The sequence below is a fragment of the Panthera leo genome, chromosome B2 (genome assembly GCF_018350215.1).
Source record: "Panthera leo isolate Ple1 chromosome B2, P.leo_Ple1_pat1.1, whole genome shotgun sequence".
Taxonomy (NCBI): domain Eukaryota; kingdom Metazoa; phylum Chordata; class Mammalia; order Carnivora; family Felidae; genus Panthera; species Panthera leo.
The window spans coordinates 86,515-110,710 of record NC_056683.1 but is presented as its reverse complement, the minus strand read 5'-3'; the positions used below and the strand labels follow the sequence as shown (position 1 = coordinate 110,710).

The 24,196-nt window shown below is 56.5% G+C and overlaps 1 protein-coding gene across 1 annotated transcript; it reads right to left on the bottom strand.

Moving 5' to 3' along the window:
• Positions 1-305: 305 nt before the first annotated feature.
• On the bottom strand, positions 306-22,477 carry LOC122219309 (tripartite motif-containing protein 26). Its single transcript, XM_042937481.1, has 8 exons — positions 22,394-22,477; positions 11,672-12,139; positions 11,480-11,575; positions 9,767-9,997; positions 7,046-7,068; positions 6,530-6,645; positions 5,836-5,868; positions 306-5,474 (listed from the first exon to the last, which is right to left on the bottom strand). Exons 2-8 carry the CDS (start codon positions 12,107-12,109, stop codon positions 4,792-4,794), a joined length of 1,620 nt encoding a protein of 539 aa, XP_042793415.1. The 5' UTR covers positions 12,110-12,139; positions 22,394-22,477; the 3' UTR covers positions 306-4,791.
• Between the last annotated feature and the right edge of the window lie 1,719 nt (positions 22,478-24,196).

Sequence of the window (24,196 nt, the reverse complement as noted above, 5' to 3'; positions counted from 1 at the left end):
AGAACTTAATAGCAGATTTTAAAACATATTTCTTTCAGTCACTGATACTCAAAGGCAAAAAAAATTGTAAAGATATATAGAATATTTGAGGCACAAAATAAGATTTTCGGAATAAAGATACAGTGTATTGGAATAACAAAATAAAGTTCATCTAATGATCACATGTGGAACCGTAGACTTAACAGGAAACAGTCTTTTTGAACATTCGTGGAACATTAGGAAAAGAGTGACGAGGACCTAGGTACCAAAGCCAGACATGAGTATCATTGTCAGAGCAAAACATTGCATGCCTGCCCGCCCCCCCCCCCCCCCCCCGATTTGTTTCAAACTTTTTTCCATGTCTAAGTTCTGACCTTCTCTTTCTGCCCTGTTCCCCTGCTCCTAACCTGTGGAATCCTCGTGCTAGGGCTTGGGGACCTCTCCTGCTTGTTCTGAGGGGGGTCTGGCCATGGGTGTCCACGGCAACATCAGCATTCAGGGTGTGGGGCTGCAGGGAAGCCTCTAACCATGACCACGCACTCTGTGCTCTGCTGTCGTAGAGCTGATCTTGCCAATGTTGGCCGTAACAAGGCTTTCTTCCAGGGTTCCTCAGCTCCAGCTGTTACGACTGCAGTCTGTAGAATCTGGTGAGACTTTTAGTCTGTACAGTGCCTGCTTTATTACATGATTTTCTTGCCAGACAATAACTGCTCGGGTAATAACTGAATAATCATGTTTTCTAAAAGTATAAATGCCTGAAAGGTTTATTTATTAATCCGAAGCATCTAACCTCTCCAGTTCCACCTGCTGCTTCGCTGGGCTCCTTCTCACCTGGCTGGCTACTGCGTCCTTCCTCTGCCTGGCCCTCTGGCAGGTGCTGGGGCACCCCAGGGGCCAGCACGGCCCTCCCCCATGCTGACTTCACTCTCACCCAGGGGTCAGCTCACCCTAGGGTCAGCATGGCCCTCCCCAGTGCTGACCTTCACTCTCACCCCAGGGGCCAGCACGGCCTTCCCCGTGCTGATGTCACACTCACCCCAGGGGTCAGCACAGCCCCTCCCCAGTGCTGACTTCAGGCTCACATGGTCCGACATGAGTCGCCTCTGCTGACCTCTCCCTGCTCTCCAATATCACACTCCAGACACCCCATCTTTCTGTGCCCAGCTTGTCCCTGCCTTGTGACTCTGGCTGGTGCCATCCTAGAATTCCTTCTCAGAATTTGGATTTCAGCTTTAATGCCACCTTCTGAGAGAGGCGCTGACCATCTGGCTTACTACACATCATCCTCCTATCTCAGGTCTCTGCAGGGTGCTAACTGCTGTTGTATTTTCTACTCTCACTCACTGCCCATTACCCTCCACTAGAATATCAACTCCATGCAGGGACTTTGTTTACTTTATTGCTATTGTAACCTAGACACATCCTGGCTTCTCACAGGCACTCAGTAAATGAATTCAGGAGCTATACGAAGGCGGCAAAGAATAGACTTGAGAGAACAGAGAAAATGAAGGAGAGAAAAACCATCAAGAAATAATTCAGTAATGTTTCCCAGAACCGAAAGCTTATGAATTTCTAGAATGACAGGGTCCACTGAGTTAATTAGCACCATGGTGGGGGAAGGTTGGACACATACATCCCGATGTTTACATATTCAAAAACTCAACTTACATGCCCCATTTCTCAGGAAGCTAGGGGGTGATGTTTCATCAGAAGGAAGTAAATGAAGAAGAGGGAAAAAATAGGATAAGAAAACGAAACCAAAGCCAGGGTTCCAATATGGCAGAGAAGGGAGAGCCAGGAGGCTGGGCACAGGTGAGGGGCACAGGTGAGGGGCAGCCATCCCAGACTGAAGGTCAGGAGGCGGCAGAAACAGCATTGAGAAGAGAACCTGGGAAGTGGGCACCCTGAGGGACCCTGACGCCCAGCCAAGTCTTTGGGGTTCAGTTAGTAACAAGGATGTAGGAGATGAAGCAAAAGGGGAGAAAAAGGCAATTACAGCAGGGAAGACGAAGCCGCACAGGAAAGAAAAGCAGCCACGTTTGCCAGTGGTCCAGGCGTGAACTGCTTTCACAGACACCGGACTCAGCTGCCTGAGCTCAGGGTGGGTGGGGATGGGAGCCCAGAGCTCGACCCCCTCCTGCCGTGGGGGGTGGGAGGGCAGGCAGTGTTCTTTCTCCTTTGTGGGAACACGGAAGGTAGATTGGACCATATGTGTAGTTGCAGCTCATGTATAAAAACTACTTACAAAATAGAAAGGTTCAAGAGAACTTGCTGAGTAAGTACCCTGCTGGTAACTTTCTGTTCTAAGATGGTGTCACCCAGTATGCAGTTTTGTTTATGACTTTGCAAGGCCGTTTTACGTTGAGACTTGCTCGTCTACAGATTATCCTGGAAGTATGACCCTTGTGAGACTCGGTAAAGCAACAATGACCTGAAAGCATTCATATTTTGTTCAAATGGAAATGTTCCCTATTTAATAACTATGCGCTTTTAATTATACAATGATCACCTTAAAACATTTCAGAAACCTCATTATATAAAAATTCTTTCCAAGAAAGGAGAAAAGGCATTTTGAGAATTATGAAAATTTTCCATAAATAAAAGATTAGTAGAGTATAATTTCAGGGAACAATTCACATCAATCAACAAAATAAATTTTCAAGAATTTCAAGAATATGCTGGTGATTATTGTCTCTCAGGACTCAAATGCAGATTAACTGACCTTATTATAATTGATACCGCACATTGTATGTCTATAATTGACACATTTTGCATATCTGTATTTGGAAAGAAGAGTAAAAAGAACAATTAAAATAAAAAGGGAGAACCCAAATGAGTCACAAACGAGATCTTGAAGGGGCTTTATCCCACTCTTCCGTTTCCACCTTTAATATGGCAGTTTAAAAAAATCAGAAAGAGGCCAGAACCAGAGAGTTGAATGTGTCACACAGCAGGACAGAGTCTCTGCTGTATTTCCTTTGGGCACTGCTTATTTTCTGAGGAAAGATTCTGGGAGTGCCACCAATGTCACCTTCTCACGGCCCCATCATGCACTCTGCAGATGCTGGGGCTCAACCAAGGGCTGGCCCCGTGGGAAGGGAGGTAAGGGGGCTTTTGTCTGGGGGAGCAGAAATGACAGCGCGTGTGCAACAGCGTGTGAGCAAGCAGTGTGTGCGCAAACAGCATGAGAGCAAAGTGTGTGCAGACAGCGTGTGAGTAAACAGTGTCTGCAAACAATGTGTGAGCAGTGTGTGCAGACAGTGTGTGAGCAAACAGCGTATGTGCAAAGAATGTATGTGCAGACAACAGCGTGTGTGCAAACAGCCTGTGAACAAAGAGTGTGTGTAGAGAGGACAGTGTTACGTGCAGAGTGTGTGAGCAAATGGTGGGCAGAGCTGCAGGTACACGTCCCAGAAGGGGTGGGGGAGCAAAGCCTGGGGCCACTGTCCGTGGAACCTCTCTGTAGCCAGACTAAGAAGGTCTGGGGGTATCTGAGTTATAATAAAATATGTGTAAACCCAGGCTGCTCATTCATCAAGTTTTTATTAAGCACCTACTATGTGCCCACACTGCAGGCGGTGCCGCAGGGAGTGCAGAGGAGAAGACACGGTCTCCACCCTCCAGGACCTTACAAACCTAGAGGCAGGATCAGGTGGATGTGTGACCCGGCAGCACGAGACACATGCACGGGGCAAGTCCCAGACAGTGTGGAGGCCAGTGGCTGGGGACACGTGGTCTCTGGGGCAGGCTGCTGGCAGGCTGTGGGGTTGGCCACGAGAGGGCCCTGGACACCGGCTGGGACAGGGCTGGGCCTGGGCGTATGAGGCCAGGCTCTAACCTCCTCCTGACCCGAGGACCCGGTGACCTCTCCTGTGCCCACCACCGCCCTTCTCCCAGGAGAACAGACTGTGTGTGTGGAGTCAGGCGCGACACAGGCTTCCTGCTTCGTAGCCTGCAGCAGACTTGTCCAGGCTTCCAGGGAGGGGACCGGATTCCAGGTGTGGCTTCAGCGGATATTTGCCCTGGTGCTTTTAGAGGACTGGTCAAGAGGAGGATATTCTGGACGCCCTGGACAATCTGCCTCCTGTGGCCACACCCACGGGTTATATTGATCACTGGTCACAAGTGGTGAACCAAAGCCACACGTACGCAGATCCTTCCCCCAAGTCCACAGGTCCTCCAGGGGGTCCCGCCTTCTTCAATGCACACACATCAGACGCTCAGCTCTCTCCTGGAGAAGCATGGAGCCCATGCTGACCCCCGACTCCGCGGCACTCCAGGAGGCTTATTACGCAGCCTGGAAACCGTGGCGGGCTTTGGCCCTGTCCACTTGCGTGCGTGTGGGTGCTTGAGACTCTTGAGCTGGGGGGCAGTGTGGCTGTCTCAAGTGCTGGGGAACGCAGGCAGCAGAGAGGGTCTGGGCAAGCGGGAAGCATGTGGATTGGGCCTCACGGTCACCTGCTTTTTCCTAGGAAGAGTCAGCGTGGGATGCTGGACGGGGCAGCAAAACACTGCTTCTCCTCTAACTCAGCATGGAGAGTGCAGAGCTGGGTCAAAGGCAGTGGGCAGAAGAGGGGCCCCGTGGCCCTCGGGTTGGAAGTGTGCATGGGGAGCCCCGGGGGCTGGGGGAAGAGCCTGACTACGGCTGTATGGCACAGCAGCAGCACTGAGCGAGCCTCCACGGGCCCCGGCCATGGGGGGGCGGGGCCCACCTGCTCCAGGTGCGATGGCCAGACACCCCGTTCCCAGCACAGTCCAGGGCTCCCAGGGGAGGGGGGCGTCGGGGGTCATGGGCTGGGGGAGGCGCGGGGCTCAGGGTCTCAGCAGGAGGCGTGTCCCAGGCCACTTGAGCCACAGGAAGGGCACCAGGCGCCGGGTGAAGGTGGCCGTGAACGTGTAGATGAGCTCTTGTGACTCGGCGTTGGTGAAGGTCACGGTGCCCCCCTCGTAGTCCAGGGCGATGCCCACCCTCCGTGGCCGCAGCGCAGGGAAGAGCTCAGCCTCGGGGTCAGTATTGGCCCAGATGCCCGCAGACGAGAGGCGCAGGGCCCATACCCCGTCCTCTGGCCGCAGGGACACGTCTCCCTTCCTCTTCACAGAGTCTCTGGCCACCCCCACCATGCAGCTTTCCAGGACCTCCTCCCCCTCCTCCTCCTCCTCCTCCTCCTCCTCCCCCAAAGACTCCTCGTCCTCATCTGTCTCCCAGTCTTCGTACCCGTCCCCGTAGCCGGCCTCCTCCTCCTCCTCCTCCTCCTCCCCGTCCTCCTCCTCCTCCCCCTCCTCCTCCTCCTCGGACCAGCCCTCCCTGTCCACCTCCACCTCCCAGTACACCTTGCCCCAGGTGAAGCCCTTACTTCCCAGCACACCCGGCTCACAGTCAAACTGATGTGGGTGCAGGTAAGTGCTCTGGTACAGGCCGCTGTACGTCACACACTTCCAGTCCTCTGACAGCTGCAGGTACCCGCTGGCCGACTGCGGGTCCAAGGTGACACTCACTGTGGGGACAGCAGAACCAGGAGTCACCGGTAGGTGGGAGGCAGGTCTCCAGGGCTGCCCACTGAATAAGCCCAGGGGGACCAATCCCAGCTTAGGGGCATGTAGGACACGACCTGACAGCAGGGCCTGGGGCACACACGGCCTCTGGCCAGTTGCATGTCTTGCAGAGGAGGGTCAGACGATCAAGTACAGGCCTCTGTGGCTGATTACAGACACAACGCGGGGGCTCAGACCAGCAGCTGGGAAATCTGGCTGCAAGAGGGAGGGGCCAGGGACAGCAGGGACCAGGGTGCCTCTCTGGGGGGAGGGCGTTCTTTTTCTCTACAGGAGGTGAACTGGGATAGCTCTTTGGACACTTACCCGTCTTGTATTCCAAGTCTCTAAGCAGCTTCCCTGGGGAGGAAAAACACAGCAGTGACCATCGAGCCCCACACACGTATGGGCCTGTGTCCTACTAGGACAGGAATCATTTCCTGACAGGCCCCCATCACTGAGACCCAAGAAGAAAAGAGAAAAGAAGCAGCACCCAGGAGTAGGGCTGAACAAGGTGACAGCAAGGAGCTGGTTCCACTCCTCCAAACAGAGCCCTGGCTCCCGACTCGATTCGCGACTCCCAGCTCCTGACCCCCCACAACAGTGCCCTCCCTGCCCAGCTCCTGATCCCCACCCCTGTGCCCTCCTTGCCCAGCTCCCGACTCTCACCCCAGTGCCCTCCCTGCCCGGCTCCCGACTCGATCCGTGACTCCCAGCTCCTGACTCCCCACCCCAGTGCCCTCCCTGCCCAGCTCCTGATCCCCACCCCGGTACCTTCCTTGCCTGGCTCCCGACTCTCACCCCAGCGGCCTCCCTGCCCGGCTCCCAACTCTCACCCCAGCACCCTCCCTGCCCGGCTCCCGACTCTCACCCCAGTGCCCTCCCTGCCCGGCTCCCGACTCGATCCACGACTCCCAGCTCCTGACCCCCCACGCCAGTGCCCTCCCTGCCTGGCTTCTGATCCCCGACCCCAACGCCTCCCGGCCTGACTCCCATCCTAGTGCCCCACCCTGGCCCTCACCTTGGAACTCTCTTAGTCCTCGCTGCAGAGACAGCACTTTTTCTGAGAATTCTCCTGTCTTTTTTTTTACCACTCGAGCAATGGGTTTCCCAATCCAGAACTTCTTCCGCGGATACCTAGGGAAATGACACAGGGACGCTGTTACTTAGGTCCCCCTGCATTTCTTTCAATTCTCACAACAATTATGAAGCGGGAAGGACAGGTATGACCATCCCCACTCAAATGACAGAAAACCAGGGGGTTAGAGGCAGAGGGAACTGCCTGCAGCTGAACCAGGACTTGAGACCATCTACAGACTGGACATCTGTGCTGCTGTGCACTGGGCCCCTGGTCACCTGTCCCGTCTCCACCCAGCACAGCTGGGGTCACGCAGAACCCGCAAGCCTGCACTTCTCAAGGATGCGCTCTTGCTCCCCAGCAGGGAAGGTGGTGGGAAGAGCCACAGGACACGGACACCATCAATTCAAACAGGTCAGGTTAGCAGAAGGGCAGGGAGGACACAGGGAGCTCTCTTACCTGTTCAAGAAGTCCCTGCTGTCCTGGAAGGAGAAAGCACAGCATCAGTGGGATTCGATCAGACCCCACTCACAGGCCACAGGTCTGTTAGGAGCCAGGGCACCCATGCACAGTCCCTTCCCCATGGCTCTGGCACCCAGTGGCATGGCTGGTCAAAGGTTGTGGCTCATGATGTGTGTGGTGCCTCCTCCCCTTCTTCCATTTTTTTGTTTGTTTTTTTTTTTTTAGTTTTTAAAAAATGTTTATTTATTTTTGAGAGAGAGCATGAGCAGGGGAGGGGCAGAGAGAGAGGGAGACACAGAATCCGAAGCAGGCTCCAGGCTCTGAGCAGTCAGCACAGAGCCCGATGTGGGGCTTGAACTCATGGACCTCGAGATCATGACCTGAGCTGAAGTTGGACGTTTAACCGACTGAGCCACCCAGGCACCCCCTCCCCCTATTTCCTTTGAAGAGCAGAAGCCCTGGGATCACAGTGGGCAGACTGCCACCCAGCAGAAGACTACACTTCCCAGATGACTTTGTGGTCAGGCCTGGTCACATGACCGAGGGCAGCCAATGGGATGTGAAAGGAAGCAGAGAGGAAATTTTGGGGTGCTGTCCTAGCTGAGACCCACACCCCTTGAAGCAGGTGGAACCAGCAGGTAGAGGCACCCAGCCTCCAGGATAACCTCACGGTTGGCCGCCCGGTTCCTGGAAGAAGGGAAAGTGTTCTCTCTGAGCCAGGGTATTGGGTTTGACACTGCAGCTGCCCTAATGCCCCAGTCTTGCAGACTGGGGCAGAGGGGGCGACGGGGACACAGACGGGGACACAGACAGGACACTGATGGCAGGCAGGGGAGGCCAGGCCCCGTCCCTGAAGCGCTTGTCCAGAGACTAGCTGTGAGTGTCCAGTAAATCCTTCTAATCTGCGCCCCCCCCGACACGTACACCACGGCCAGCTCAGAGAGGCCACGAATGCACCCGCGTGGCCAAGAGGTGTGCCAGCATATGGGCACAGGGCCACGGGTCCAGATTCATGGGGCGGAATCCCCAGCAGCACAGAGGCCGGCCAAGGCCATCTCTTCATACACCTGGAGAGCCTGCTTTGCTGTCTCTCCCTGAGGCTGCTGGCCCGGAACAGACAGCATTTTCCTGGAGGAGACCCTGGGGGCTCCACCACAGACACACAGGCCCAACTGCACACCAGCAAGTGAGACCATCCCAGGCCTCCTCCTGACTCGGGGAGGGGGAGGAAGATCAAGCACACCCCGCCAGAGGCCTCTGAACCCTGGTCAACGGGTGGGACTCTTCCAGAGGCTCTGAGCCCTGATTAGGGAGGCAGGACACCTCAGAGAGGCCGTGAGCCCTGATCAGGGAGGGGGCACTCCTCAGAGAGGCTGTGAGCCCTGATCAGGGAGGGGGCACTCCTCAGAGAGGCTGTGAGCCCTGATCAGGGAGGTGGGACACCTCAGAGAGGCTGTGAGCCCTGATCAGGGAGGCGCGACACCTCAGAGAGGCACTGAGCCTGATCAGGGAGGGAGCACTCCTCAGAGAGGCACTGAGCCCTGATCAGGGAGGCGGGACACCTCAGAGAGGCTGTGAGCCCTGATCAGGGAGGGGGCACTCCTTAGACAGGTTCAGGAGCAGGGAGTCACAGAGTTGTTTCAGGTCAGGACTCTCCCCCTGACAGCATCCAAGCTGCCTCCTCCAGGAAGTGCTCCAGAGGCTCCCTGCCTGCTCTCTGACTTTTCCTCTGGGGGTAACTACAGTTGCAGAAAAAAACCTCGCCCATCAGTCTCCTTCCCCAGCTGCCCATCTCCTCCAGTCCTTCAGGTCCCTGAGAGAAGCTGCCATTCAGCTTGTGCTCAGCCCCCCACCCAAGCTACGTCTGCTCCAAACCACAAGAATCAGCCCCCACTGGACTGGCTAGCAGGCGGACTTGTGAACGGTAGAATTGAGGACAGGAGCAGACATGGAAAGAGCAATGACCTTCCCTTCCACTTCCACAGCACTTTCTAAAATTCTTACACTTTTTTTGGTAGAAAATTTGCTTTTTGAAGTGACAGCACACGCCAGTCATGTCATCTTACACTCACCTGACTGCTGGAATACGTGGGGCAGTGGGGTTATCCTGCTCACGTTTTGGGAGAGAAAACCCAGGCCTGAGAATCAGTGAGTGTCCCAGGTCCCCCAGGTAAGCGGTAGGGCAGAGACCCAGTGGTGAGTGTCCCAGGACCCGCAGGTGAGCGGTGGGACAGAGACCCAGTGGTGAGTGTCCCAGGTCCCGCAGGTGAGCGGTGGGGCAGAGACCCAGTGGTGAGTGTCCCCAGGTCCCCCAGGTGAGCGGTGGGACAGAGACCCAGTGGTGAGTGTCCCAGGTCCCCCAGGTGAGCGGTGGGGCAGAGACCTAGTGTTGAGTGCCCCAGGTCCCGCAGGTGAGCGGTGGGGCAGAGACCCAGTGGTGAGTGTCCCCAGGACCCGCAGGTGAGCGGTGGGACAGAGACCCAGTGGTGAGTGTCCCAGGTCCCCCAGGTGAGCGGTGGGGCAGAGACCTAGTGTTGAGTGCCCCAGGTCCCGCAGGTGAGCGGTGGGGCAGAGACCCAGTGGTGAGTGTCCCCAGGACCCACAGGTGAGCGGTGGGGCAGAGACCCAGTGGTGAGTGTCCCCAGGTCCCGCAGGTGAGCGGTGGGGCAGAGACCCAGCGCCCTGGCCTCCCGCCCCTACCCTGGGAAGGTTGCTCACCTGCATGAGCTCTGCTGCTGGCTGCTGGGCCTTGCCCTCCAGCTCAGAGATGAGCAGCGCTAGCCGGGCCAGCTCTGAGACACCCTTGGTCTTGTACTTCTCTCTACCCTCCGTGAGCTCCTGCTCCAGTTTCGCCAGTTGGTCCAGCAAGTGCCGCTCCCGCTCCCTCAGGAACTGGTGGCTCTGCTCAAACTCAGCCACTATGTCCTGCCTCTGGTCCTGGAGCTTCTTCTGCGGGCACAAGAAGGGGAGGAGGGCATGACTCCTCTGCTGTGGGGTAGAGAATCCCCGCAGGCTCTGCTCCTGCCCCCATCCAGGCCCCCCCCCCCCCCAGCTTATGTCTGACGTACAAAATATGTCCCCAAGCTCTGCCTCATTGGACTGTATCCTATTCCCTCAGTGAAACCATGGAATATCTGTGTTCAGGGACTATGTCCTTTCCTGCCTCCACATCTCCCTGCTTAGTGCAGGCTGGAGTCTGGCCAGAGTTAGAACCCCTGTTGACTGATGTCCATGCACAGTGAGGGCACAGGGGCTCCTTGGACTTGGGCCAGCTCCTGCCTCACTCTTCTCCCCCAGGATCTCATCATTCACTGTGGGGCCTCCATATCCCTGCAGCATACAGCTCCCTGACACTGACGCTCCCCCAGGAACCTGGAACATGTCCTCCTGACCCGTTCCTAATCATGCACGTGCTGTGCTGCTTCTGCATTCTGACTGTGGGCAGCGGTCCTGGGACAGGACTCAGCATCCACAGTGTTCTCAGAGCCGCTCAGGCCGTCCCTGGCCTCCTCTCTCTTCCCAAACCCTCCGGCTCCCCTCCACCATCAGAATCTCATCTCCCTCCCCCTCTGACAGGAAGGACTCAGCCAGGACCTCGTTGGTCCCTTACACTCTGGCCATCCCTAGCACAACAGCGGCAGCTGCCAGATGGGACCCACAACTACGGTGAGTCACACAGAAGGAACCTTAGCTGACACAGGGCCACTCCTGCAGCAGATGAGGACGCCAGCCCAAAGCCACCCTCCCGGCAGGGTTTCCACTGCTCACCCTCCCCTGCTTAGCCTTTGAACAGGGCCTCTCCTGCTCAGCCTTCCCAGCACAGCCTCCCCTGCTCAGCCTCTCCTACTTGGCCTCCACTGCTCAGCCTCCCAGGCAGGGTCTCCACTACTCAGCCTCCCAGCAGAGCCTCTCCTGCTTGGCTTCCACTGCTCAGCCTCCCAGTAGAGCCTCTCCTGCTTGGCCTCCACTGCTCAGCCTCCCCTGCTCAGCCTCCCAGCAGAGCCTCTCCTGCTTGGCCTCCACTGCTCAGCCTCTCCTGCTTAGCCTCTGAACAGGGCCTTCCCTGCTCAGCGTCCCCTGCTCAGCCTCCTGGCAGAGCCTCCCCTGCTCAGCCTCTCCTGCTTGGTCTCCCCTGTCAGCCTCCCAGCATAGCCTCCTGGCAGAGCTTCTCCTGCTTGGCTGACACTGCTCAGCCTCCCCTACTCAGCCTCCCAGCACAGCCTCCCCTGCTCAGCCTCCCGGCAGAGCCTCCCCTGCTCAGCCTCCCAGCACAGCCTCCCCTGGTCAGCCTCCCGGCAGAGCCTCCCCTGGTCAGACTCCTGGCAGGGCCTCCCCTGCTCAGCCTCCCAGCACAGCCTCCCCTGCACAGCCTCCCAGCTCCCCCTCCGCACAGTCAGCTGCCTCAGGCTTTGTGCTGACAGCCTCACTTACCAGGGCGGTGAGGATGTCGGCTTCTCCCTTTGCCTGAAAGCCCTGAATCTTGTCTCTGTCTCTCCTGAGGGTGCTCAGGTGGTTCAGGATCTTCTCCTGTGGGGAGATGGGCGGTGGGGACAGGTGGGTGCTCCGGGTTGGGGAGGGAGGTGGGGCTGCGGGGCGTGTGGGGGAGGGGCGTGGAGGGCTCACCCTGTGGGGCTGGGCAGCCTTCTCCACGAGGACGGCCGAGTGGGGCCGGTGCTCCCGAGACTCGCGGCACATGACGCACAGAAGCTTGCCGTCGTCCTGGCAGTAATAGTGCAGCTTCTCGCGGTGCCGCTCGCACAGCCTGCCGTCCGCCTGCTCCCGGGCCCCCTCTCCGGGCTGCCTGTCCTTGTCCACCTGCAGCCGCTCGATGTTCTCCACCAGGCTGGCCAGCTGCCACACGGGCCGGATACTCTCCTTCCTGAAGGGCTTCTTGCAGAGTGGGCAGACGGGCCGGCCGCCCGGGGCCGGGCGCACGTCGCTGGTGCAGACGCGGCAGAACACGTGGCCGCAGTCGATGGTCACGGGGTCCCGCAGGTAGTCCAGGCAGATGGAGCAGGTCACCTCCTCCTCCAGGCTGCGCAGTGGGGCCGACGTGGCCATGGCGTCCTCGGCTCACGGGGGCTTCTTTGCCTTGGGGAACAGACACGGTGTCAAGAGCGGGCGGGGCTGGGGCGCAGAGTGGCAGCCCGCACTGCCGGGGACAGTCAGCAGAGGCTTACCAGAGCCCACAGCATGCGGGCGAGAGGACCTCACCCACCCTCCAGGCCAGCCCCACATCGTGTACATGAGGACAGGGAGGCCCAGAGAGGGCACTCTGGTGGGCTGGGGAGCACAGCACCAGCAGCCCAGGCCATGCTGCTGGGGCAGCGCTCCGGCCTAAGACCCTCTCCATCCCTTAGTGTGGGGAAAGTGCTCTGACATACCGAGTGCGACAGAGTAGGACGCGTGTTAACTATGTGGTGGAAGTGTGTTGTAACACACAGAGGCCTGTGGTGTCTCCTGTGTGCACGGTGCTCCCTTAGCTGTGCACCTGCTGCACAACCATTCCTGGGGGTGCTCATGCAAGACACTGATGTGGGAGGAGTCCCCGGGTGGCTGGAGACGACACTGGTCCTGTCTACCCATATGGCCAGGCCCACCTCCTGTCTGGGGAAGGAGCCTCGGCATAGCTGATGAACAGTGGCCCCCTGCCCCTGATTCTGTGTGACAACAGAGACGCCTCTCAAGTACTCTGAGCCTCGGTCTGTTCATCCATAAAATGGGGACACTGATGCTTACCTAGAAGTTTCTACATGGGCGGAGACAAAGGATTGGTGAGGGCACAGGACACAGAGGCGGGCACAGAAGTCAGAACCCTTGGTTCCCAAACCTGGTGACAGTTCGAAGCACGAACAGAGCAGGAGAGGAGGTGAGGACGCAGCAGCCACAGTGGCACGTGCTTCAATTACAGTCCCTGAGGGGCAGGGACCAGGACAGGCTGGGGAAGACAGCCGGCCCACAGGGCACATGGGTCACCGCAAGGCTGGAGCAGGCACCTGCAGACACAGGTAAGTCACTACCACTAGTGGCTGTGTGCGGGGAGAGTGTGTCACAGCCCGGTGACGGGGAGGCCCTGCCCTGTGGTGACGAGCTGGGACGAGTTGGAGATGAACCCCAGAGAAATGACACGGGAATAAGGTCTTGTCCCCAAGATGCGATGCGACAATTACAAGAGTGCCTCATAGGCTGTGAGTACTGTGTGGACGTAAGGGATGCTCCTAATGCTGATGACCAACAGCAGCATGGATTCAGAGGCTGTGGCCTCGAGGGACGCCACGCACACACAGAGCTCACGGGAAAGAACAGACGGCTGTGTCTGGGGTGTCAGCGAGGCTGCGACAGACCCTGGGAACTGCTGGTCCCTCACCAAGAGGAAGCTGGTCGGTGCCGGGCTCTGGCAAGGGGCACCGTTACTGTTACTGCTGCTGGGGACGGAACGTGCTGTCCTTGGGGCTGGGACGTACAGTTGCAGCTTGCTTTGAGAACAGCAGACCGCAGGGAGCTTGGTGACAGCCCCTCCTGCACACCTGACCATGGTCACAGCCAGGCCCCATGCCGACACTGCATGAAAATGCCCACACACGTAGCAGATGCATGAGGCTGTCCGGGGGTAACAGAAGACCACCACATTGCAACCCGCATTATCAGTGGATGCTACAGGCAAGAAAGGTATTAGGGAACACGGTAAGTCCCATGGTGCTGAAGGCCCTCCCTGTGGATGACCTCCCAATGTGCCCTGATGAGGGGAGTATCTGGTGATCACCCCAAGCAGTGACCAAACCCAGCATCGCTCAGAGAGGTACAGACTGGCACTGGCTTCCCAGTACGGCACCATATGGAACACTCGGCATCCCCTGTGAAGGAATCCTGCCAAAAATGTTTGACCTGAAAGGATCTGATGAAGCCTGTAGACCTAGCTTCCAACATACAGAAAAGATGAGGGACAGAGAAATGAGCTAAACCACAGGATGAGGAAACAATCTGATAAATTCAGACTAAACCACAGTATTAAGAAACAATCAGATAAATTCAGAATATAGGACCTTCCACAGGACAACTGGCCCAGCCTTTAAATCAGTCAATGTCATGGGGAAAAAAACAAAAAACAAAAAACTCTTCTTGACGTAGACTGAAGAGAAATAACAGCCAAATGCAAATACCTTGACTGGATCCTGTTTGTTTGTTAAAAAATAATTTTTTTTTAACATTTGTTTATTTTTGAGAGACAGAGAGAGACAGAGTGTGAATGTGGGGGTGGGGGTGGGGCAGAGAGAGAGGAAGACACAGAAGCAGAAGCAGGCTCCAGGCTCTGAGCTGTCAGCACAGAGCTCGATGTGAGGCTCGAACCCACAAACCATGAGATCGTGACCTGAGGCGAAGTCTCAAACCCACGGACCGTGAGATCATGACTTGGGCTGCAGTCAGATGCTTAACCGACTGAGCCTCCCAGGCACCCGTTTTGTTTTGTTTTTTTTTTAAAGCTACAAAAATAGTTTTGGGACAACTAGAGGAACTCTGACAAAACACAGTACTAGGGGCACCTGGGTGGCTCAGCCGGTTAAGTGACTGACTCTTGAAGTCGGCTCAGGGCATGATCTCATGGTTCATGGGTTTGAGCCCTGGGTCAGGCTCTGAGCTGACAGCATGGAGCCTGCTTGGAATTCTCTCTCTCTCCTTTTCTCTCTGTCCCTTCCCCATTTGTGCTCTCTCTCTCTCTCTCTCTCTCTCTCTCTCTCAAAATAAATAAACATTAAAAAAAGCCCGGGTTCTGGATCATAAAAAATCATCATTAATTTTTAACAGTGTTTACTGAGGTGATGAAGGGGAACACACGTTTAGGTGATTCATCCTGCCGTATTTGGGGCTAAGGACTATCACTTTTAAATGGTTCAACAAAACATCATACAAAGTTAGAATCATTTCCTGAGGAGGGCGTTCTGGTTTTCTATCACTTTTAAAGGAATGTGTACAAGGGTCTGGAATGACCAAGGCCGCTGCCCCCTTGTGGATGCTCAGTGTGGGCACACAGGCGGTGGGCCCGGACAAACCAAAGGTGACGTGAATTGTGCGAACCCCATGTCTGTGAGCCTGGCCTGAGCAGGCAATCGAGGCTCGGTGTCTCCATGCACCGTCCCACACCCGGTTACACGGATTCCATCCCAAACACACAGCTCACGCTGCCGGTTGCACACACGACTGGATGTGTAAACTGGTCAGTCCAACAACCGAGGGTCACGTCTGGGGCCCCAGAGCCGGGTGACCAGCTTCTTGGGACACTCTTCTGGGAAACTGAGGTTCAGTGAGGTCAAGCAGTGTGCCCAGGGGCACCGGGCTACGGCGGCTCGACTGGATCCTCCTCCTCGGCTGGCTCCCTGGGAAATGCCAGGAGCTCAGGTGAGGCCACCCACATGGAAGCGCTTTGTGAGCTGCCCAGTGTGTGCACTGACCAAAAGCACAGCAGCTCAGATTCGGAGAGGGCTCCAGTGCAGGAGCCTTGGCAGGCTGGACCTGCTCACGCCAGCGAGACTCTGCCCTTTGTCTTGTGCAATGCCTCTGGAACATTCTATGTCATTGGATTCCACAGTATGGAGGGGCAATGGTCCTGCTCTGGGGCAGAAGGAACCACGGAAAGAGCTGGAAACCCTTCCAGGCCATACCATCCACCCAGTCCCCATTACCCTCAGTGAGAATTCTGACACTTGAGATCATTTTGTGGCCTGCCTGGTACCAGCGGCCACGCACCACTGCTCTGGGGTGGCAGGCACACCCCTCGCTCTGCCCCTGCCCTGGCCCAACTGCCCCTTGTTTCTTCATGGAAACCGTCTTCCGCCCCCGCAGGTCCTAACTTCCCCTTCAGCTGTCTGTAGTTCAGCTGCCCCACACTGTCCTCCCTGCCTCCCACTGCCTTGGGCTCCCGGATGCCACTGAAAGGGACCTGGAAGGCACCAAGTCCCAGCTGTGGGCTTCACGGCCCAGAGCTGCCAGTGGCCTCCAGGCTGCTTGCCAAGCCCACGCGTGGGGTGTAAACAGGAGCCCCTTCTTGCTTGTAATCACCAAGCACTTAGCTGATGGCTCCATTCCCCATGGGAATCCCATTTAAGGGCTCCTGGGGCCCCAGGCTAAGCCCCATTTCTTCATCCGAAATAAGCCAATTCTCCTAGAAGTAAACACCTGTGATGCCTTATAAATCTGGAGACGACAGAATTCGGGGCAAAACCCAAGTGATCTGGATCTGGCTGCGGAGAAGTGGCTGCATCTTGGCTGACGATGGAACCCTCAGGTCCTGCAGCCCTGGCTGTGGCTGGCAGGTGGGCCACAGTGTTGGGGGACACAGGTTGTGCGGCCAGTGCACTCCTGAGGTCACACGTGGGCTACTGTCCCCACAGGACCGGCGTCTGTGGTGCTCTGACGCGCAGTGGGGCTGGGCTGAGTTGCGCTGTGAGCAGTGGAAACCCCAGGGCTCAGGGGCTGTGGCAGCCATGGTGGTGGATGGGACCGGCTGTGACGTGCCACTGCAGGCTGTAGGTAGCAGGCTGTCATGCTTCCCCCACGTCCCGGACACCGGCTACGTGCCAGGCACCGAGGATACGGCACAGGACAAACGTGGCAAAGTCCCTGCCCTCCCAGAGCTCCGACCAAGTGATGCACGTGCGTGACCCTTTGGAAGCTGAGACTGGAGCTGACTGATACACAGCCCTGCAGGGTTTCCCAGCACCTCCTGCCTCCGCGGCCTGTGTTCTGGTCCCCCAGGCCGGCCTCCCGTCCGGCACGCACATTCCACGGCATGTTCAGATGCAGGTGTGCCCACGCGACCAGCCCGGTTAGCACCCTTCGGTGGCTTTCTTCTGGTGCCCCAGGGATCAAGTCAAAACCCCTTCCAGTCCTCCCTGAGGCCAAGGAACCTAGGCCCAGCCCTTGTCTGCAGTCTCATTTCCTGCCACCCCCCACCCTAACCCGACCCCATAGCCAACTCAAAACCCTCTCCATGTCTCCCAAAATGCTATGCTCCCTCCTGCCTGAGCCCTTAGAAAATGCTACTCTCTCTGCATTGAACGCTATTCCTTTCCCGCTTAGCTGAATGCCACCTCCTCTGGCCATTCTTTCCCGATCAGACAGACTGAGACCACAGGCTCTTTCCCTTACAAAGCCTGAGAGCGTCCCACGCTGTGCCCTGCACTTCTTTGCAGTGCTGAGTCCTGGCTAATGAGCCTCATTACATCTGGACAGAGACTGTCTGCCTTATGCCCAGAATCCAGCCCAGGGCCAGTACCTCCTAGCCAGGAGGTGAAGAAGCACGGGCACAGGGCATCTGATGCGCACAGATGCTTCCTACATGTCTGTACAAGGGCAAGCAATCGCAGCCACCTGTCCTTTCCCCTCCGCCCAGACGGCGAAGTAGCAGAGGGAGAGAGGGGTGATTTCTCCACATTCTCCACAGCAAGACCAGCAAGACCACATCACCAGCACCCTCCTGTCACGGTGCCTGGGTCTGGCTGCAGGGATGCAGACACTGAGGGAGGAGGGAGAGCCATGTCTGGGGAGACAGATGCCGTGGCATATGTGACACAGGTGACAAATCACTGCCCTCTCATCCTACAGATGCTACCTCTTCTTGCAGGGGTGGGTATCAACAGCGTGTTTGTAAGGTGCATTTATGTGATTGTGAGCTGATGTCATTCATGTCCATTGCTTTTTGACACTATAATTCTACCTCTGACGAACAGGCACACCTTGGAGATTTGGGGGTTCGGTCATACACTCCCACAGTAAAGTGAAGATCACAATAAAGCAAGTCAAAGCAATCGTTTTGTTCTCCGGTGCATGAAAAAGTTGTGTTTAATAAGTCATACAGAGAAAGACAGATACCATACGTTTTCACTCTTACGTGGATCCTGAGAAACTTAACAGAAGACCAGGGGGGAGGGGAAGGGAAAAAAAAAAGTTAGAGAGGGAGAGAGTCAAACCATAAGAGACTCTTAAAAACTGAGAACAAACTGAGGGTTGACGGGGGTGGGAGGGAGAGGAGGCTGGGTGATGGGCATTGAGGAGGGCACCTGTTGGGAGAAGCACTGAGTGTTGTATGGAAACCAATTTGACAATAAATTTCCTATTAAAAAAAAAAGTGTGTTTACACTATACTGTCGTTTATGAGGCGTGCAGTCACGTTATGTCTAAGAAGCAACGTACGTTCCCTAATTAAAAATACCGTATGTAAACAATTCCAACTGTTGTCTGAGCTTTCAGGGTAAGTGTCCCCGCTGGTCACAGATCACCATAACAACTGTAATCATAATGCAAAGGTTGGAAATACTATGAGGATTGCCAAAATGTGACGCCAACATACAAAGCAAGAAAAGGCCGATGGGAAGTGGCACTAAGAGCCTTGCCTGATGTGGGCTTACCTCAAACTTTCCGTTTGTGATAATGCAGTATCTGCAAAGAAAACAGGTATGCATGTAGTCTGCTTCTGATGGCCACCTGGACCGTTTCCTGCTCGGGACAGTTACAAACACGGTTCTGTGAACGTTTCTGCACCCGTGTCCTGGTACACACAAGCAAGCAAACGCATCCTTAAGCTGATCAAGCCACACTGTTTCCACACTGACTGTACCACTGTATGCTGCCACCAGCAGGCTACAGGCATCCATGCTGCCCCACGGCCCTGTCGACACCGGGTACTATCAGCTTCTAAACTGTTGCCAGTGTGGAGGATGGGAAACAGGATGCGTGCATATACGTGCGTGACGTGTGCATATGTGTGTGATGTGTGCATATATGCGAGTGACGCTGAAGGCAGAGGGAGGAAGCAAGACGGAGCGCAAGGGAAGCAGCATGAGAGAGGCCGAGCACTGGCTGAGGAGTCCCACCACAGCAGACAAGAGCAGACGACGGCACGGCGCTCCCTGGTCCCGGCGGTAAGTGCTGCAAGAGCTTGGTCTTTGGGCGAGCGGTCCCCCTAGCTTCCATTCTTCCTTCCTTTGCTAACTCTTCCCAGTTCCCTTCTGGGGATTATGTGCTTAGGGCAGAGCTCTCCCTCAGCTCAAGGGTGGAGCGAGAGAGTGCATGTGATGCCTCCTTGGCCACGGTGCCTGCTTCAGAGGTGAGAACATGACTCAAGGACTGATAGTCACAAGGAGACCTAGTTTAGATGGGGAAAAGATTCTGTGGTTTCTCGAGAACGTGCAAGAGGTGAGGTCATATGGTTTGGAGCTACATGAGCAATTTTGCTAAGTCTGTTTGAGAGTGAAGCCAACCCAGAGAGGAGGTACGAGAAACTGGTTCCTGATGACATCCTGTAAAACCCTGTATCAGGCTGTGCCTGAAGCTAGATTGACCCTTGAGTTCTGCCATCACGTGAGCCAATAAATGCCCTTTATGCCCAGCCAGATTGGACTTGTGTGTCATTTGAAAAAAAAAAAAAAAAAAAAAAAGGAATCCTGACTGATACAGCACAGGAAGTTGCTGAAGGTTACTAGGCTGAACTATACAAAGCATTTGTGAAAAAAAAAAAGAACAACCAAAAAAACAGCCTATTCATCTAGAGAAGGGCAGACACTGGGCAGCAGTTCCCTCTCTGGCCCCACAGGTGGAATACAACCTGCCAGGACAGCCAGGTCTCCAGCCTGCTCTGGCCCACCACGGCCCTTTCCCACGGCTCCTGGATGGTGCGAGGAAACACCATCGAAACCTTCTTTCACCCCGGGCTGTCCTTCTAACCAAAGCCGACAGTGAGGACTCCTGGATCAGCACGCAAACCCGGATTTTCACCCAGCTGCAGTCACTCAGATGTAGAGCTTGCGGCTACATTCTTGACCTCTACACAGCTCGGTATCTCAGGAAGACATGGTGGGGGGAAGCGGGGGGAACATCCAGGCCGCTCACAGGGCAAACTGAAACAGACGTTGGCCGAGCACAGCAGCATATTTGATGTGCCACACAAAGTCATGGCCGTTAACAGGAGCAAGCAACGCAGAATAAGCACGGATGAAAGACGGAGGTCAGGCGTCCCCTGTGCTGGTTTTCCACAATTTGGCTATCAGGCAGGAAAGAGCCAGTGACGGGTTAGTGAGATGGAGATATCCTGACCGTTCACTTCCCAGACGGCGGAGGGATCTGAGCAACTGGTGAGTGATTTACAACTTTCCGTCAAATTTCAGATGCCCGTGGCATCACATTTCAGTCTCTCAAGTGTGATCAGCAGCACATCCTGATTCAGCTGGCAGGATGTGTGTTCTGTGTGGAACATACCTAAACTGACAGCACTGACGATTTGGTGGAACGTAGCAGATGTCCTACAAAGGGCCACCAGGGCCATCCTAACACAGCTCTCGACCTGGGGCTCTCCCGCACTGCACGGCAAACAAAGCCTCCTGCAAGCTGGCCCCCCTGCCCTGAGCCAGGAACACAGCTGTGTCCTCAGGGCCCCTGCTCCCCACCCCTGGTCCTTGTCCCTGCTCCTGCTCATCCCTGAGGACTTGACACAGGCCAGCCCCTCGTGAGACCTTCCCTGTGCTCAGAGCTTAATGGCTCTGCCCAAGGACCACTCCTCGCTGACCCTCTCAGCTCCAGCACTGGGCACAAGGCAGGAGGTCTGTCGACTGTCTCTCGAGCACCACCCTCTTCATGCTCCCCCCACACTTGCCCACCCCTCCCTCCCCCTCAGATGAGACGCTCTGACCACAAACACTTCCCAGATTGCCCCTCGCCTCCCTCCACACACACCGGCTTGGGGACAAGTTCAACCTTTCATGTCTACCGATGTGGCAGGTGGTACTTCCTCCTGGATGCCACTCAAATTAAGCCTTTATTTTCCAAAACCATTATCTTCCCATTCTCCATCTTTTCTGTTCTGATCCTGGGGCCGAAGGCTGAAGTCACCCCAAGAAACCTCAGCTTGGACTACGGACTTCCTTCTGCGGTTTGCAGGGTTTTCTGGGGTGGTCAGCCCTTGTCTGAGACCAGTCTGTCACTCCCTTGCAGGGAAGTGACATCTAAGAAGTCATTCACTGCTCCTGGGCCTCAGTTTCCTTACCTCTTAATGAGGAGAATAATAATGTCTTGTCAAGTCCACTGCACTGTGTGAAGTTCAAGTGAAGCCACATAAAGTGCTTTCAACAGCAAGAAGCTCTATAAACACATGCTAGCAAGGACACAGGAGCCAACTTGACAGGGCACCCAAAAGCCAAAGCTGCAACAATTTGAGCATCAAAATAAAGCAGTATTGGATTATAACCCAAAGTATAAAACAAATATCCACGAGTCCATGCTGATACAAATAAATGACTGACTTAATAAATAAGGAACACGAGAGACTAAACTCCCCTGCAGAATTCCAAGTAATATATGTAGATACTTGTCCTCAGGGAGGAGGAGCACGCCCCCCTCCTTGCAAGTGGGCTGCACACAGTCGCTCATTTCCAGAGAGTTCAGTATGAAATGTAGTAGAGTGACTTTACACCTGAGGGGCCTGGCTACACGATGCCAACGGGTCACAATCAACAGCACGTCATACATCGTGTTGACACTGTGGGCGGCCTTCCTCTGGGGTCCTCCACCCAATCACCTGCAGCCGGTCTCAGGAGAAACACATCACAGGGATTCCAGCGGAGGGGCGCCCAGAACACAGATCACCGGCAGGCAGTGAAACTGTCAACATCATCACAAACAAGTCTGAGAAACTGCCACAGCCAAGGGGGCTTTAGGGAGCCATGCTGACCAAATGTCACCTTGTGACCTGGATGGGATCATGACACAGAACAAGTGCTTAGGTGAAAACTCAGTCACTCGGAGTAACTATGGACTCTGGCCAATAAGGTATCAATATCGGTTCATCAGCAGTAGCAAATGTGCCACATGTAAGATGTTAATAGACGGGGGGAAAGGGTTAGGACCCGTGGGAAGTCACAAACGGGTGCACAGGCAGAGCGTGCGGTGTCACAATCCGGGGCGCACACGGGGAGCTTGCGGTGTCACAAGCCGGGGCGCACACGCAGAGCGTGCGGTGTCACAATCAACCCGGGGCGCACCGGGAATCTGGAAGTGCCTGCCCCCCCCCTCACCCCCCACTTGCTCCTCCAGGATGAACTGACACAGCCTGTTCTCTGAGGAGACCGAGGCATGAAGTCAACCGGGCAGCGCGAACCGGCTGCAGGATGGAGTGAACGTGCAGCTCCAAGCCCGGAGCCTAACCTGGTTCATTCCGACCAAACCCTCCCCCGCCTGGCGGACGAGCAGACGGAAGCAGTCTCGACGCGGGCCCCGGGCCACCTGCCGGCGCCAAGAGGGCCCGGGAGGGCAGTGGCCCCGCACCCAGGCGCACCGCACCCCCCCTCCCCGCCGACTCACCCCACCGTCGATCTCCACGCCGCGAGCTCCGGGCCGGGGGCGCTGCTCTCGCTCGGCGGACGGTTCCGGATCGCGATCCCCGCGCGTCCCCGCCGCGCGGTCTCCGGGATCCGCCGGGCGCGGCTCCGAGATTTCTCGGATCAGCGCCCGGATTGGCTGCTGCCAAACTCCGCCTCCCAATGGGAGCCCGCCGCTCTGCTACGTCACTGATCACTGGGCAAATCCGCGGGTCTCTGCAGGGGGCGGGGCATCGGGGGCCCAGCCCGGCGGGGGGAGGGGAAAGCCTGCGCGCGGGCGGAGCCCAGGTACGCGGGGCGCGCTCCCGGCGACGGGATGGCGGGACCGGGTTCCGAAACCTGGCGGCTGGTTTGCAGGATTCCGACTGGATCCCTTGCCTCCCCCAGCGCTGGGTCGGCGTCGGAGGGGGCTCTGCGGCGGGGTGGCGCGCACCAGGCGCTCGGCCTCAACTAGGCCTCCTCGCCCCCAACGTGGCCTAAATTCGCCTCCGGAACCCGGAAGGCCCTTAGCAAGCACAGACTTAATGGGCGCTGTTTACAAAAATTAACTGCTGTTTTCGAAGCGCCTGCGACGAGTGAGGGGCCGTACACAGAATACCCTTGAACAGGACGGCGTTACTGTTCCCACTGGACAGAAGGGAACACCGAGTTTCCCAGAGCTCCGGTGCCCGGGCCCCGCTCAGGGCGGCTGTCTTCCTCCTCGGGGCTGGATGCGGGACACTCGAGTCCCTGAGACCCCGGTGGGGAGGGTCCGTGGCGGCTCCGGCGCGTGCGCCCAGGCTCCGCGCCAGCCGCCAACGTGTCTCCGCCCCTAAGGGCGCCGGAAGGTCAGGGTAGGGGTAAGAGGGTGGCTGGCGGGGTCCTAAACCTTAGCACCTGCCCGCCCCTGGCCCTCTCGCGGTGGGCCATTCAGACCTACGCGGCCTTGTTTCTCCACCTCCGTGTGCGCCCCCACCCCCACGCCAGGCAGTCTTCTCTCCCTTTCTGCCGCGGTGCCACTGGAAGCCCCTCTCTGGGGTGGAGGGGTGTTGGCCTCACCCTCTGAACAGGACGCGGGCCGGCCTGGGCTCTGGGTGTGGTCTCAGCACAGCCTGGACACTGCTGCCACCTGGTCTTGTGGTGGGTGTTGTGGAAGAAAGCGTGCGTAAAATGCTCCTTAAGTGTTTCCGTGCTACTGGTGTGTCCTCTCTCTGTCCCTGACCCTTGCCCCACTCAGAGGCCATTCTGTAGCCATAGAGGTCCCCTGCCGTGCTTCAAATTATATGATACCTTCCCTGCCCACTTAGAGACGCAGGAAGACCGTACTTATCTCTCTGAGCCACTTCTGTCTCCGTCCCTGCGCTTCAACCCCTCTGGCCTGAAACACTCTGCCCCTGCCCCTCACACAGCTGCCCTCTTCTTGTTAGCGGCTCAGTTGGCGTCTTAGACAGGCCTTCATTCTGTCACTGTCTTCATGCACGTGTCAGCATTGGAAAGCCTCTTACTCTCCTGTCGGTGTCTCTGCCCGCCCCGCTTGTGCGTCCCATGAGAGTGGACACGTTCCCTGCCTCCTTCCGGGCACCTGCCTGCCACTCAGCAAATGTATGTTGAATGAATGATCTCTGCTTGGGCGTTTCTGGAAGCTTTCTGAAGCTGTGTCAACCGGCCTGGCTGCAGTATTGGTCATGCACTTCAGCACACCATACCTTCTCAGGTCTGAGTTACAGCAGTGGAAATGCTGACTCCAGGCCTTGTTTGGTGGTTAGAGATGGATTTGTAGCAGCATAGGGTAGTACTATCCTCTCTG

What these genes read in the sequence shown, in the direction of transcription:
- LOC122219309 (XM_042937481.1), bottom strand. Translation starts at nt 12,109, where the DNA reads ATGGCCACGTCGGCCCCACTGCGCAGCCTGGAGGAGGAGGTGACCTGC. An exon ending in AGGCTGCCCAGCCCCACAGG is followed by an intron (nt 11,576 to 11,671) that starts GTGAGCCCTCCA and finishes ATCTCCCCACAG; the next exon opens with GAGAAGATCCTGAACCACCT. An exon ending in AGCAGGGACTTCTTGAACAG is followed by an intron (nt 6,646 to 7,045) that starts GTAAGAGAGCTC and finishes TCATTTCCCTAG; the next exon opens with GTATCCGCGGAAGAAGTTCT.